Source organism: Typopeltis vanoorti, chromosome 15 (assembly GCF_054136105.1).
Source record: "Typopeltis vanoorti isolate ZY-2024b chromosome 15, IOZ_Tvanoo_1.0, whole genome shotgun sequence".
Classification (NCBI taxonomy): domain Eukaryota; kingdom Metazoa; phylum Arthropoda; class Arachnida; order Uropygi; family Thelyphonidae; genus Typopeltis; species Typopeltis vanoorti.
This window is the reverse complement of record NC_143563.1, coordinates 24,437,047-24,452,349: the sequence shown is the minus strand read 5'-3', so window position 1 is coordinate 24,452,349 and position 15,303 is coordinate 24,437,047. Positions and strand designations below refer to the sequence as shown.

Genomic DNA, 15,303 nt, shown 5'->3' with positions numbered 1-15,303 from the left:
ATAAGAATGGGGAAGAAAGCTATTCTATGCAATGAAAGGCCCACTCTTAGATAAGAAAGAAGTCACCCAGAATACCAAAATGGCAGTGTATGATTAGTGTTTCTACCAACATTAATATACAGTTGTGAGTCTTGGTGTTTAACAACAGGAAACACAAACTACAAACAATTGAAATGAATTATCTCAGGAAAGTGGCACAAAAAACAAGACTAGACCGAATAAGAAATCAAACCATAAGAGACCTCTGAATCAATTCGTGACACAAGTCCAAATGAGATGGTTTGGACATCTTAATCGAAAGGAAGAATAGCAAAAACTGTATACGAAAGCCAGAAAATAGGAAAAAGAAACATAGGCAGACCCAGGAAAGGTTGGCAAAAGGAAAAATTGAAAAGAAGCAAAACAACAAACCTTGGACAGGACGGCATGGAAAACTCCTTGGCAAAATATCTACGCTTAAAAGCATAAGAGATCATAGACGAAGAAGAACAAGAAAAAGCAACTGACACAATGAAAAAGGAAAAGTTGGTCCTTGTTGGGGAACTAAATAGCAGAGTAGGAAATGATTGTCAGACATACAAAAATATTTCGGGAAAATTTGGAGAAAAGAACAAAGCTAATAACAATGGCAAATACCTGTTGGATTTCTGTTCAGGATATGGACTGGCTATTAATAACACCATGTTCCAACATAAAAATGTGCACAAATTCACATGGAGAGAAGATGCAAGGAATATGGAAAATCTCATTGACTATGTTATTGTTGATAGTGATGTTCTCTCCCTGGTGCAGTACACCAGAGTGTACAGAGGATTTGAAATTGGAAGTGATCACTATTTGGTCTTGAGCAGGATAAAATTGAATTTCATATTGAAAAGAATAACATTTAAGAAAGTTTTAAAGCAAATAAAAGTTCAGCAGCTCTCAGATGTGAACTGTAGACCAAAATACACAGATTATTGAAGAAAAAATGAAAGAGTTTGATAACAGGAACCAAACCTTGGAGATTCAGTGGCAAGCCTCGAAGAAAAATCTGGTTGATTCAGCCAGAGAGGCATGTTGTGAGGTTGTCTGCAAGGATAGAAAAATCAGAACTCCATGGTGAACTAAGTCAGCTTGTGCTCTTAGAGAATACAGAGACAAATGTACTAAAGCCAAACACTGTGTAAAACTAGCTAAACAAAAGTCATGGGAGAACTTTGGCAAGAACATAGAAAATAAATATCAAGAAGGTGGTAAGATATTCTCGGGGTTGTTGAAGAAGCTTAGAAATGGATACTGTAAAAGGAGTTAGAGATCATAAAGGTGACATGAAAACGGGAGAAAAAGATATCCTTGAAGTATGGAGTAATTATTTCGAAAAATTGCTAAATGAAACAAGCAGTGATAGCACAGTGGCAAAAAAAAAACAATCAACAGGCATACAGTCAGGAATACATATCCATACTTGAAGTAGAAAAAGCCATCGAAGGTTTGAAATGTGGAAAGGCAGCAGGAGTAGGTGATATTCGACCAGAAATGCTGAAGTATGGTGGTATAAAAGTCTTACAGTGACTGCACTGCATAGTTCAGAAGGCCTGGACAGAGGGACAAATTTCTGATGATTAGAGTAGAGCTCTAATAGTACCCATATATAAAAAGGGAAATAAAATTGAATATGAGAATTACAGAATTATTTCCCTACTGAGTGTTCCTGGCAAGATTTATGCCAGTAAATTTGAGAAACGGTTGAGAAGAATTGTGGAAGAAAAGCTGGGTGAAGAACAAGTTGGATTCAGGCCAAATAGAGGCTGTCAGGATCAGATCTTCACTTTACGACAAATAGTGGAGATATCATGGGAATATAACAAAGATCTGTATTTAAGTTTTGGCGATCTTGAAAAGACATATTACAAGGTGCGAATAGAGAAGCTATTCAATACGGTACAGTTATATGGTGTCGATGGGGCATTATATCAAGCAATACTTAGTCTTTATTTGAGTTGTAAGTCAGCAGTTAGAATTCAAGTAAGTACAGGAAGATGGTTTAATGTTAAATCTGGTGTTAGACAAGGATGTACATTATCCCTTCTGTTATTCATTATGTATATGGATCACATTATGAAGGAAAGTGGTATTAAACATGATATCAGAATTGGAGATATTAACGTATGTTCTTTGCTTTATGCGGACGATGTTATACTTTTGAATAAATCCTCTACAAGTTTGCAAGATTCCCTGACTAAATTGAATAACTGTTGTAATAGATATGGTAATGAAGGTGAGCAATAAAAAGTCAGACAATGAAAATAGGTAGAATCGTTAAAAATGTCAACTGTGTTGTGAATGGAGAACCTCTGGAACAAGTAAAACATTTCAGCTACTTAGGCACGATTTTTAGTGAAGATGGTAAATAAAATATGGAAATAGACAACAGAATCAACAAAGCTGGTATGGTGGGAAGTCAATTGAATAAATTCATATGGAATAAGAGAGAAATTAATCGGAACACTAAATTAGCTGTATACAAGACAGTGTTCAAACCAGTTTTAGCTTATGGATCTGAGAGCTGGGTCAGAAGTAAAACACTTGAGACCAAAGACTAGAAATCACAGATATGAGAGTCCTGAGAAAGATTAGAGGCATGAACAGATGGCATCAATGGCAATATCATATTAAAAAGGAGGATATTAGGAAAGAACTTGACATTGTCATCATCCAGAATGCGTTAGCAGAGCTAATCTCAAGTGGTGGTATGGTCACTTAAACAGAATGGGCGAGGAAAGATTAGCAAAGCAAGTGTTTTCTGCCATATTGGCAGGAAAACGACCCAGAGGAACACCAAGATATAGGTGGATTGATACGGTACAAAGTGCCTTAGACTGTAGAAATGTAAGATCTGATAATGTTGGAGTCTTGACAAGTAACAGACTGATTTGGAAGAAAATTGTAGATAGGAAGTTAGTAATGATGTAAATTTTTCATGTAGTACTATCATATCCTGTACATCCCTTGAGGGTACATGTCAGGAATTTGATTATGATGATAATAATAAAAAACAGATGTGTAACTATGCTAAGCATTGCTACTCTATGATAAGCTAAGCACCTTCTGGTCATTATCTCAATTCTGATAGACCATCACATTGACAACTGTAAGATCTCCACCTGAATGATACACCTTTGCAAAGTGATTACTCAGCAACTCAACTATTTTGTTTGCTTCTGCCATCCTTTCTACATCACGACTGATTACAGTCATCCTTCCTCTTATTTGCTACATGACAAAACTCTTGAATTTAGTTTGGACTGCTTAGCTAATTCTCTTATAATCAGATTTGGCCTTTCTTACCATACTAGTCATCCTTCTTGCTTACACTTTGTACTACTAATGAGTATGTCGATCACATTTTTCTTTATATTCCTTCCTATATTTTGTTTTTGGCAGCTCTTACTTTATCTACTCATCCACTTTAATCCCCCCCCCTCCCACACCACTTAGTTTATCCTCCTGACTGTGGGTATGCATCTGATGCAGTTTACTTCCTTATATTTTTCTCTGTTCCCTTGGAGCACCTGCCAATTTAATGCCTAGGAATATTCGATATTCTTCACTAGAATGACAAACTTCTTAAGTTATGAAGTTTCAATTTTTCTATATTTGCAGGTGACTTTATCCTATTTCCTGGAAATAATAACTTTTCAGATTATCATTCGGTCTCCAAGGTTTGGTTCTTGTTTTTAAAGCTCATTTTCTTCTCAAATAATTTTTGTATATGTGAGTATACCAGTTCAACCTCTGAAACCTGAAATTAATTTTTCAAATATTTGTATGTATTTTGAGAAGCTGACATTTTTTTTAATGCTTTTCCTCTCAAAACTAAGTCTAGGTTTGTGCTTATTTTTCATTCCTTCATTTGTATCCAAGTTATAAATTCATCATCATCAAATTCCTGACATGTACTCTCAAGGGGTGTACAGGATATGATAGTACTACATGAAAATTTTAACATCATTACTAACCTATCTACAATTTTCCTCCAAATCAGTCTGTTACTTGTCAAGACTCCAACATTATCAGATGTTGTATTTGTACCGTATCAATCCAGCTATATCTTGGTCTTCCTTTGGGTCGTTTTCCTGCCAACCTGGCAGAGAACACTTGTTTTGCTAATCTTTCCTCGCCCATCCTGTTTAAGTGACCATACCACTTGAGATTAGCTCTGCTAAAGCATTCCTGGATGCTGACAATGTCAAGTTCTTTCATAATATCCTCATTTTTAATATGATATTGCCATTGATGCCATCTGTTCATGCCTCTAATCTTTCTCAGGACTCTCATATCACTTCTGACCCAGCTCTATAAGTTAAAACTGATTTGAACACTGTCTTGTATACAGCTAATTTAGTGTTCAGACTAATTTCTCTCTTATTCCATATGAATTTATTCAGTTGACTTCCTACCATATCAGCTTAGTTGATTCTATTATCATATATTTCCTCCACTGCCTCTTTAACTTCCTCTGTCCACCAGGGAGTTCTGATTTTTTTATCCTTACAGACAACCTCACCACATACCTCTCTGGCTGAATCAATCAGGGTTTTCTTCAAGGTTTGCCACTGAATCTCCAAGGTTTGGTTCCTGTTCTCAAACTCTTTCATTTTTTCTTCAATAATCTTTGTGTATTTTAGTCTACAGTTCACATCTGAGAGCTGCTCAACTTTTATTCGCTTTAAAACTTTCTTACTATTATTATTATTATTATTATTATTATTCTTGTTTTTAAAGTTACATGTTACATGTTATTCTTTTCAATATGAAATTCAATTTATCCTGCTCAAGACTAAATAGCGATCACTTCCGATTTCAAATCCTCTGTACAGTCTGGTGTCCTGCACAAGGGAGAAAACATCACTATCAACAATAACATAGCCAATGAGACTTTTCTTATTCCTTGCCTCTTCTCTCCATGTGAATTTGTGCACATTTTTATGTTGGAACATGGTGTTATTAATAGCCAGTCCATATGCTGAACAGAAATCCAATGGGTATTTGCCATTGTTATTAGCTTTGTTCTTTTCTCCAAATTTTCCCAAAATATTTTTGTATGTCTGACAATGATTTCTTACTCTGCTATTTAGATCCCCAACAAGGACCAACTTTTCCGTTTTTCATTGTGCCAGTTGTTCTGTTAAGGTAGAAGTAGAGGAATTTTTTGATGCTTTAGAGAAAGCAACAAAAAATTCCTCTACTTCTACCTTAATAGAACCTTCTGTGGGACCATAGGCACAAATAAGTCTCATTGTCCAATTCTCCATTCTGATATTTGCCCACATCACTCTACTTGAGACTGCCTGCCATTCAGGAAGATTAGCCTCGTATTTTGTGTTGAATACTACGGCTACTCATTCTTTTCCTTGATTGTCATTGCCTGAATATAACATTTTGTATTTATTTCTCAGAAAGATATCACCAGTTTTTGTCATTTTTGTTTCAGTCACCCCTATTATGTCAATCTGGTACTTATCTAATTCCTCAGCTAGTCCCATTTCTTTGCCATTCAGGTTTTTTATGTTGATAGTACCGATCTTTAACTCTGGTGATATTGAGTTGGGGTGTGCTTTCAGATTTGTTCCAGTAACTGACTTCGTTGTTCGCCCTGGTTCCCTGGCGTAAACAACGGGGGCCTTGTTTAACCGGGCAACGCTCCAGCCGGCATGAAATTTTGTCATGTTGTACCATCATTTTGTATATTGGTTTAAGCCAATAAAAATACAATTTGATCAGCTAAATCCCAAATTGCCAGCCCATCCCCGTTCGTTCAGTATTGAGGTAGATACCCAACAGGGTGCACCACGAGAAGGTGAGGATTGGACATTAGGTGAGAAGCCCTGTTTGGTTTTCCGCATTCCTTTAAAGGCTATGTGGAAGTCTCCTCTCAGTTATACAGCTTTGACCCTTAAGCACCCCTTTATTATTTTTTTTATTTATTTTCTTGGTAATATCCATTACTGAAATAAATTTTTTAGTACTAAAAGAACATTTGGGTAAATGTCCCATAGAATATGAAGGCTCATTAAACACAAAAACATTTATTGTGGTCTAGAACACTTTGAATTAATGTCATAGCAATTTCTGATGGACTTTAATTTCCTGGTGGAAGGTTGAAATAATGCTTTTGTTGACATTCATTATCTGTAAGCTTTCAAATATGTACTTATCGATCATGTTATATTATTTTTTTCAAGCATTTTTACGTTTATATTTCTAATGCTATGGTTTTTGACTTTCAGGTTGCTTTCCTAGTTTATAAGCAGTACCTTCGTCGAAATGTTACTAGCATGAATTTTGATAATCCAGTCTACAGGAAAACTACTGAAGATCAGTTTAGTTTAGAAAAGAATCAGTATCAACCTAGCCGATCGTATCCCCCTGTAAGTGCATTTCATTTAGTTTTACAACTGCTGATATTTGGCTTAGATATTAAAGTTTTTGTTATAAGACATTCTGATTTTGGAATATAATTTGGGGAAGAGGTGCATGTGATATGCTGCTGATCCTTAAGACATAAAATACAGGTTGTTTCAAGTTTTTTGGAAAAAAGAAAAAGTGAGTCTTTTGTATTGGATAAATATTTCATCTAGGTAATTACGGTTAGTTATTGATAAACTGCATAAAAACATACCAAAGAGTAAAGCATTTATGTTAGTATTTCAAAGATTTCCAAACTACTTTCAGCAATGTATTTGAGGAAAGACACTAACAAAACCATAACCTAACCTGATTTGCTATTACTCTGAGGAATAGGTAAAATGAGCTAATTTCCAAGCTGCAAAATAAAGTGGAGTAGAAGAATGTGTTAAGGTAATGCAAAATACATGACTGTTTTGAAGCTTTGTGCTCAACTTGAATCAGATGCCACCAAAACTTGTATATCCAAATTGAACAAAATTCTTCTGATCTCTTTTTGAAAAAAAAAAAAAAAAAATGGAAGATTTTTGAATTTTGGAATGATAGGAAGATATTTACCAGAATCAGTACAAGAGTTGGAGTAAAAATAAGGAGCCAGATTAATTTTTCTGTGTGTAATGGTGACTTACAACAGAACCATCTGAATGCAGAAACAGGGTTTGAGTCCCTTGCTGAAGCTACTGGTAATGGACTGAAACAGAGTGACTTTTTTCTCCCAATCCATCCACAAAGGTTAAATCTGTTGCACTCTTAATACTGTTGTTGTGCAAAGGATTAAATAATCTAGAAAATCCTCGAAACCAAACGTTACTCATTTTTAAATCCACAGGCCACTAAAAATTAGGGTGATCATCTTGCACACTGGATAACAGAAATGGTCTTTGCTGCCTTAAAGATATTTACAAACATCCATGTCACAGCAAGATTCCAAGCTATAACCTGTTGGTTTGAGAATAAAGAGACCATCTACACAAACATTTTGGACAACCTTGCATGTTTCTTTGGGAACCCAGGCTCAGTTAAGAGATAAGAATTTAAAATACTGTAGAATTGGACTGCAGATGCTTCATCTCTATAAATAGTTTCAGTGCAAATGGTTTGTTTTTACAGGACAAATGTATGTAAGACTGAAAATAATCTACAGAAATAAAGAATAGAAATTAAGATCATCCCACTTGGCATTCTTCTTTTAGTGCCAGACAAAAACCTTGTGTAGTGCTGGTATATTCCCATGCAGCATCTTACACCGATCTTTTTTGTCATATCATTGGGGTGAAGACAACCTTGTTGACTGCAACTACCAAAACGTAGCTTGACTTATTTCATGCAAGAAAGACCATACTTAACTGCCCTACTCCCACCCCTACCATTGATACTGAAAACCCCACATGAGATCAGATCTCTTCTTGGACTGATGCCTCTCACCTGGCATGGCACATAACATTCATAGCTTCCTGCCTCGTTAGGGGGAGGAGGAAACACACTAGGTAACCTTTTCTGCTCAAGACATCACCATTTCTTACCTATACAACTTCTAACACCATCTAAATCCCATTGATAAAAGAAATTCATTATGGCAAGCTGGTCACTAACAAACTATTCTAGTGGTCTCTACAAGTTTGTTATAGTGAGAGTCAGCTAATGACTTTCATTTTGCTTAAGTTATCATGGTTTTGAGTAAAAGTGGGAATTCTTAGTTATTTTTGAGGTCAAACCTACTCATGAAATCTTAAATGTATAGTGTACCAGTAATCCCTTTGGTAGCCAAAGGGATAATGTGAGAATTGTGCTCTGGCATCTAAATATGATTTGTCACTATGCTTTCATGCCAAATCAGTGATGATGTCATAAGGAGAAGTAGAAAATTATCTCTTTGGTAAAATGAAAGGCAAGAATCTCTCTTTACAAAAGTGTGTTTTGATTATGATACATACAGTACTAGATAATTTATTGCAAATTATACCCAAATAACATGAAACAATAGTATATGGAACATTTTATTTCTGCTAACCTCTGCTTTAACCTCAGGCTTGCAAATACTGCTAATTGCAGTATTTGGAATCCTTTTCCGGTTTGATCATTGTATGTTATAAGTATGATTCATTTTGCAAAAGATATTTAGAATTTTCTCAAAACAATACATAAAATTTATGCATGCAAGGATTTCTCTTACAGTAATCCAATTGAGGAAACTAAATTTGTTGGTTAGCTAACTGAGGGATTGGATTGCACATCTAGATCAGTTAACTGGAATCTATAGTTAGTGTGATTCCAGGAGTAGGTTGGCATACTAATCAATTCAAGGAAGAATTGAGAAATTTTGATTCTTGGCAGATTGGGTAATTCAGAGATCACTGTATTTGGAAATTGTAATAATGGGTTTTATTCAGTGAAGTCTTTCAATAAATTTTTAAATCTTAAAAATAGTATGGATATCTAAACAATTTTATTTTATTTATGAATTTATTTTTATTTATTTATTTATTTATTTTTTGCAGAGCATGGAGCCACTAACATCACCAGGAACAAATGAATTTGTGTAGTAATTAAGGACAAAATTAGTCATCTTTTACAAGCTTGATTTCTTCCCCAAGCAACTGTGATGTGTTCATGACAATAGCAGTGCAATTTGACAATTCCAGTGCATTTTTCACACAGTAATAAATTGCACTGCTTGGCAGCTTGAAATGCTTGTTTGCCATTGTCACCATCTCATCACAAGCTGCTAATTTTATTCAGAACCTCAATTATGGATGCTATTTGCAGGACCACAAAAAAATAAAAAATAAATAAATAAAAAAAAAAATGAAGGAAAAAAAAATTATGTAGTTCCCAAAGTGATGAGATATCGAGAATTGACATTACAGCTTTTCTTAGCTGACCTTTAAGTTCTACTGTGCGTGACTTTTCATGTGACAATAAGATATTTGAAGGCAAAAACTATTGAGTTCCTGTCTGCATATTGAAGGAGGAAGAGGACCCAGATGCTAAAAGTTTCTAAAAAAAATAAATTTTTCTAAATGTCATTCTAGACACTTCTTTAAGTGTCAAACATCTTAAATTAAGTGGAATTTGAAATTATCAGATTTTCAGCACAACTGCACTGATTTAAACTTACATTCCGTAATTTTATATTTAGTGTTTGTAAAAATATTAGTTTAATATTTCCTTGTACAAGTGCAGGAGTGAATCCTCTCAACGGAAACCTTTTTTTAAATGTGCAGTTTGCTTAAAATCGTTTTGCCAGTTCTTTGTTTTACTCTTTGTCCCTTTATAGAACATAGATTTCACATTTATAATCAGATTTTTTTTTTTTTTTTTTCAACAGATACTAAATTGCATTTTAATGGTTTTCTGTTCTGAAAACTGTTACCAAGGGTTTTATGATCAGCTACTAAGATTCTTGAGGCATCCAAATTTTTAAATGTTTAACTTAAAAGTGTATATTTTAGTCCTCATTATTCTGTATATAGTTCTTTTCATATAATGTTTTGTACCTAATTATTTTTGCATGGTTAAGTAAGCAATGGCTTTGAAAATGGTTTGTAAAGATAATACTGCAAGCTTTCTTCAGTAAAATATCTGCATATTTGCATTAATACAATATCTAGTTCTGTATTGAACTATAACAGAAAAATATCATGTACCTGAACATATTCAGGCATGTAAAAATTGGATAATACACCACCCTAATTGATAGTGTATTCTCAGAAAGCCTTGGAATATCTTTTCAGAACTAAGCACACTGAAGCACAGGTAACTAAGCACATTCATTGCTCAGTATTTATGTCCAAAAATTACTTTTGCATCTTTATTTAAAAAGGGTAATTGGAAAAAAAAAAAAAAATTGGTTTGTGTTTAAGAGCATTTGTGATATTGATTTTTAGTGTAATTTTTCTTAAGTGTGTCTAATTTATTTACTGGTGTATTCCCTTGAAAAGGGTATCTGATTCTGGATCCTGGACTGTATCTGAATATTAGGTTTGAAGACCTAATGAATCATTGTTGTAGATTGTCCTTGGCAGCTTTCATCACTAAGATGATTAGATTTACCCAGCCATTCCTTATTGACCATATAGGTTCCTGTTTATGTATAAGAATTAAGCCCAAAATGTACTAAAAAAAAATGGGTGAGAAAAATTGAACGATACGGCTTATTGTAAAGTCAATTGCAGACTAGTGATACTTAGTGCAAACAAGTGTGTGAAGATGTACAATGCAGCTTATCCATTTTTCAATCTAAACATATATTTTCCTAGGTGACTTAGAACTGCTGCAGTTCTGATTAAAGTCAGAGTTCACTGTTTTTTCTGAGCGAAAAGAAAGATACTTTTTACCATTAACGTATATGTATTGTATACTTTTTTAAATACTGTGACTGCTCTAAAAGCTAGAATGCTACAGTATCCACCTAAAATGTTTCTACAATTATGCCTTGTCATAGTTTAAGTTTGAAATAATTTTGCTACTAAATGAAGTCAGATTAAAAAAGAAAAAAAAAACAATATATTTTAGTTACTCAGAAAATAATGTGTACCATGAAAAAGAAATTTAAAATTAGAAAAGAATGTAGCAAATTGCAACAAGTTTTTCTAATTTCTGTAGACTGACCAGTTCCAGATTTTACTCATAACGTCCCAACACCTAAAGAACAAGTGTCCTAGTCTGTTACTGATGAGCAGCTGCTTCTCTAAGCAAAACAAAGTGCTCTTTGTATTTCACTGTAATTTTGTACAGAATTATGCTTAAGTCAAAATATTTTTTTTTTATTATCATTATGCATTTATAAATATTTAAAGTAATCTCGAGAGATGTCAAATGGGAAAAGTAGTTTGACAATAAAGCTCTCAGCTCTTTGTGTCCTTGTGCATTTTGTCAAGAGATCAGTGAATTTAAATTATTTTGCTCATAAACTTTGAAATATTACTTTTTGTATTGTATGTTCATAAAGTGGCTGATTAGTATCTAAAATTAAACGTGTAATTTTTAGAAGAATCATAACATTTTCAAAAATGTTATATATTCAGTTAATATTTGATATGCAAAACAGATTTTTAATTTATTAAGAAACCTGAATATTTTTGGACTTTATTCTGATGTATGAAAATAAATGTGCCGTAACTTATTTGTATATTAGTCCAACTGAGAGCATTTTCCTGTGGCACATTTTTTTTTTTTTTTAAGGTGTTGTCACAAACTTTACCAAAAAAAAAACAAGAAACATGCTAGTTTTGGAATACAGAAGAAAATGCCACCCTGTGTTTTCTGTGTGATATTCATCTTTGTACCTATTTTATGTAGTTCAAAGCTGAATTTCTCTTTTTGTTGTATTGCTGTTTGTTTGTTTTTTTTTAAATAAATTTCTTTATAGAAAAAGTATTTAGTGACTAATTTTTTATATTAACAGAAGAGAGTGGTGTTGCTTTTTTATTCTAGATATTAAAGATCTTGATCTAAATTGTAGTCTTATCTGGATATTATCCCACTCTTAATTGTACATGCAGCATTTAATAGTTGTTGACCCAACTTTGGCCATTCATTCAACAAGTTGTAATTGCTTGTATTCTTTCTACAGTAAGAAATGCTTCTCTAGTTTTTATTTTTAGTTTGATTTTTTTTATTTTATTTTTTTTCTCTAAAAAAAAGGTAAAAAATTGCCTAAAGACAGTGTGCCATATCCAGTGACAGCAAAGGAACTAGAAATGGATTATCCAAGACTTTAAAAAAAATAAAAATAAAATAAAAAAAGCTAGAAATAAAATTACTGCTGTTAATTAATTGTTTGCTAAAGATTTGCTCACACTTGGATAAAGGATTAAACTATATTTATTATACTGCTGTTAATAGTTTGAATTTTTCTAGTTTTTTTTTCCCCTCAAAATACAGCAAATATGCAAGAAAATATAAACAAGGTTGGAGTCACTTTATACTATGTAAAGAATATCACTGATAGAATCGCTAGAATGTTGAAACAGGACAACCTCAAAGTAGTCTTTGCATCTTTGAGAAAGATTTTCACAATGTCAAGATCACTCAAGCAACCTCATCTACTTCGACATGGGCATTTTGTATTATTTATTTTCCAATTATGTATAGGATATTGTAATATAAAGAAAATTAACTCTAGTTTATTATAAGGTTCCTGTCAGCAGTTTTCTTCCAAATCTGTCAGGTTGCTAACACTGTCACATTGTCTTCTTTTGTTCCATCAATCTGCATCAATCCATCCAGATCTTGGCTCTCTGGGTCTTTTTTTTTTGGCATCAAACACCTGATTTGCTAATCTTTCCAATTTTGTTTAAGTGGTTATACCACCTTCGATTAGCTCTGCTTGCATGTTCTTTTAATACTGAATGTCATTTCTAATATCTTAATTTTTAATGTTTGTGACACTGATTCCATCTTGTGTTCACTCGTAATTTTCTAATCTGTATGTAAAAATAATTGGTTTGAACAGTGTTGCTTACATTCAGCTAGTTATGTCTTTTAGCTGACATCTTGTTCCATGTAAATCTATTCAGTCTGATTTCCACCATACCCTCCTTAATTAATGTTTCAGTATTTAATTTTGAATCTTCTAAAAACTGTATCCAAATGCTCTACTGGTTCTATAGAAAGTTGAGGATGCATTTAATGTTTTTCTGTTCTTGCTGTATTCATGTTTGACTTCTTGTTTCTGATTTCTATACCAACCTTATTAAAGCAAATACTTTAGTTGGTCTTAATAACTTTTATTACTTATTTTAAGAGTATAACATCTGTATTATGCAGTTTCCTCAATAGTATGATCCATATTGTCAGCCTGTTTGGTTAGGTGTACCCACTCTCCAACAGGCTATAGTTTGAATCCTGTCATGAGCATGGGCGTTTAATTTTGCTTGGTATAAATTTTGTTGCCAAGTGAGACTGCTGTCTTGCTTACTGGAGATCTTGAAGAGGCTGGAAAAAGTTCCATGTCTAGTCTCTAGAGTAAGGTTTCTGGATCATGTGAAAAAAATAAATTTAATATATAAAGAATAAATTATAATAATATATAACATTAAAACGAATTATGCTATCCGTAGTACTCATGTATTATAGGCTTATAACTAGAGTGGGAGTTTCATTTAAAAAAAAATGAATAGCAATGGAGATAGCTTATGTTGGTACTTTCCTATATATACAAGTTTCCTTTACTTGCTTTTGCTTGTTTTTCTTCACAGTTGAATTTTCTTGAATAATGTTATAGTGTACAACTACAACATTATTCAATAAAACAGATACAGTGCAAGTCTCCAAGATTTTCCAACTAAACTGAATAACAGCTGTAACAAATTTGGCATTAAAATAAGCAGAAAATAAACAGAAAACTTCAGCTACATTTTAATGAAGAATTATAGAATGTAAAATATTTCAGCTAGATTGGCAGTTTTTAGTGAAGATAGTAAAATTAAATATGGAAAAAGACAACCAAATATACAAGACCAGTTTTTTTCAAAACTGGTTTTAATTTATGGATGCGAGAGTTGAGTTAAGAATAAATCACTTGATCAAAGAGTAGAGACTACAGAAACAAGAGTTCTGAAAAAAATTAGGAGAGTGAACAGATGCCATCAATGGAAGAAGCATTAAAAATGAAGATACTAGGAAGAAACTTGATATTAGCTCATACATTCATTGCTAACCATCTAAAGTGGTATGGTCACCTAAATAGAATGAGAAACGAGTTAGCAAAACAAGTGTTTGATGCTGGGATGATAGAAGACCCTGAGGAAGGTAAATCAATTAAGTTCAGAAGATGGAAATATTAGATGCAACCATATTGAAGTGCTAACAAATAACAGACTAATCTGGAAAAAAATTGTTGATAGATTAGTAATGTAAAGTTCATCATGTAGTACTGTCATAGTATCCTGTACATCCCTTGAGGATACATATCAGGAAATAATGTTTTCCAATACATCTTTCACCTCTTGATTCTGAAAGATAGGCTATATGTTCTGTTTATTGTTCCATCTGCACCATATAATTGTCGTAATAACTGTAACACCTTTTCTCTGTGCAACTTATCCATTTCTACGGTCAAAAAACTCGAACACAGATTCCCATGGCTACATATCTTAAAGTAAAAATCTGGTCTTAACAACCTCCTTTTATCTGACAGCAACTTGTTCTTCCTTAGTTTCTTTTCAACAATATTTCTACTCTCTTTTGAGGTATATTTTTATTATATTATATAGAGATTGGTACTCTGTCAGTTATACTCCAATCATCTGGATTATATGTTGTGTAGCCAATGTGAAACTTATTCCACCATATTTGAGCATTTCTGATTTTTATATATATATAAAAGTCTTCCAGCTACTACTGCACATTTCAGATGTCTGATGGCCATATCTGTTTACAATTGTAAGGATGTTGCAACATCTGCCTGTTGTTCCAAAAACCTAATTTGAAATCTTTCAAGGATGAAAGGAACTCTATAAGACCCAAATGAAGTCAAGTAGATGCAATAAACTGGCCTCAGCTTTAGTTGTTTCAGCCTGTCATGTTAGGCCAACTAATCTACTTAGCATTCCAAAGAAAACTTGTTCATCAAGTATTTCTCTGGACCTTTTTAAGTGAGTCTACAAAATATGTAGTCTAAGCAGAATTTTGTACTTGTCTTAGATTTAATTAGGACTTTATTAGGAACCATTCTTCTGTTCTTCACTAAAATAGTGTGTCACAAGTAAGAACAAATATAGGTCATTTGCCAGTCCATATTCTTAGCTTGCTTAATTAAAGGACTAGGTTACTGAGAATCTAACTTACTTGTATGGAACTTTGCTGGTTGCCTTCTCTTATTCAACAAGATTCCAGGGTCTTTATTTT

General features: G+C 33.2%; 1 protein-coding gene across 1 annotated transcript in view; it reads left to right on the top strand.

Annotated features, from left to right (window-relative positions):
- LOC150098511 (very low-density lipoprotein receptor-like) overlaps positions 1 to 11,829 on the top strand; it is a 108,457-nt gene extending 96,628 nt beyond the window's left edge. The window contains exons 18-19 of the mRNA XM_090405667.1: positions 6,273 to 6,413; positions 8,949 to 11,829. Coding sequence (XP_090261793.1) covers positions 6,273 to 6,413; positions 8,949 to 8,993 — 186 coding nt within the window. The 3' untranslated portion in view covers positions 8,994 to 11,829. The remainder of the gene's footprint in view (positions 1 to 6,272; positions 6,414 to 8,948) is intronic.
- Positions 11,830 to 15,303: the final 3,474 nt, after the last annotated feature.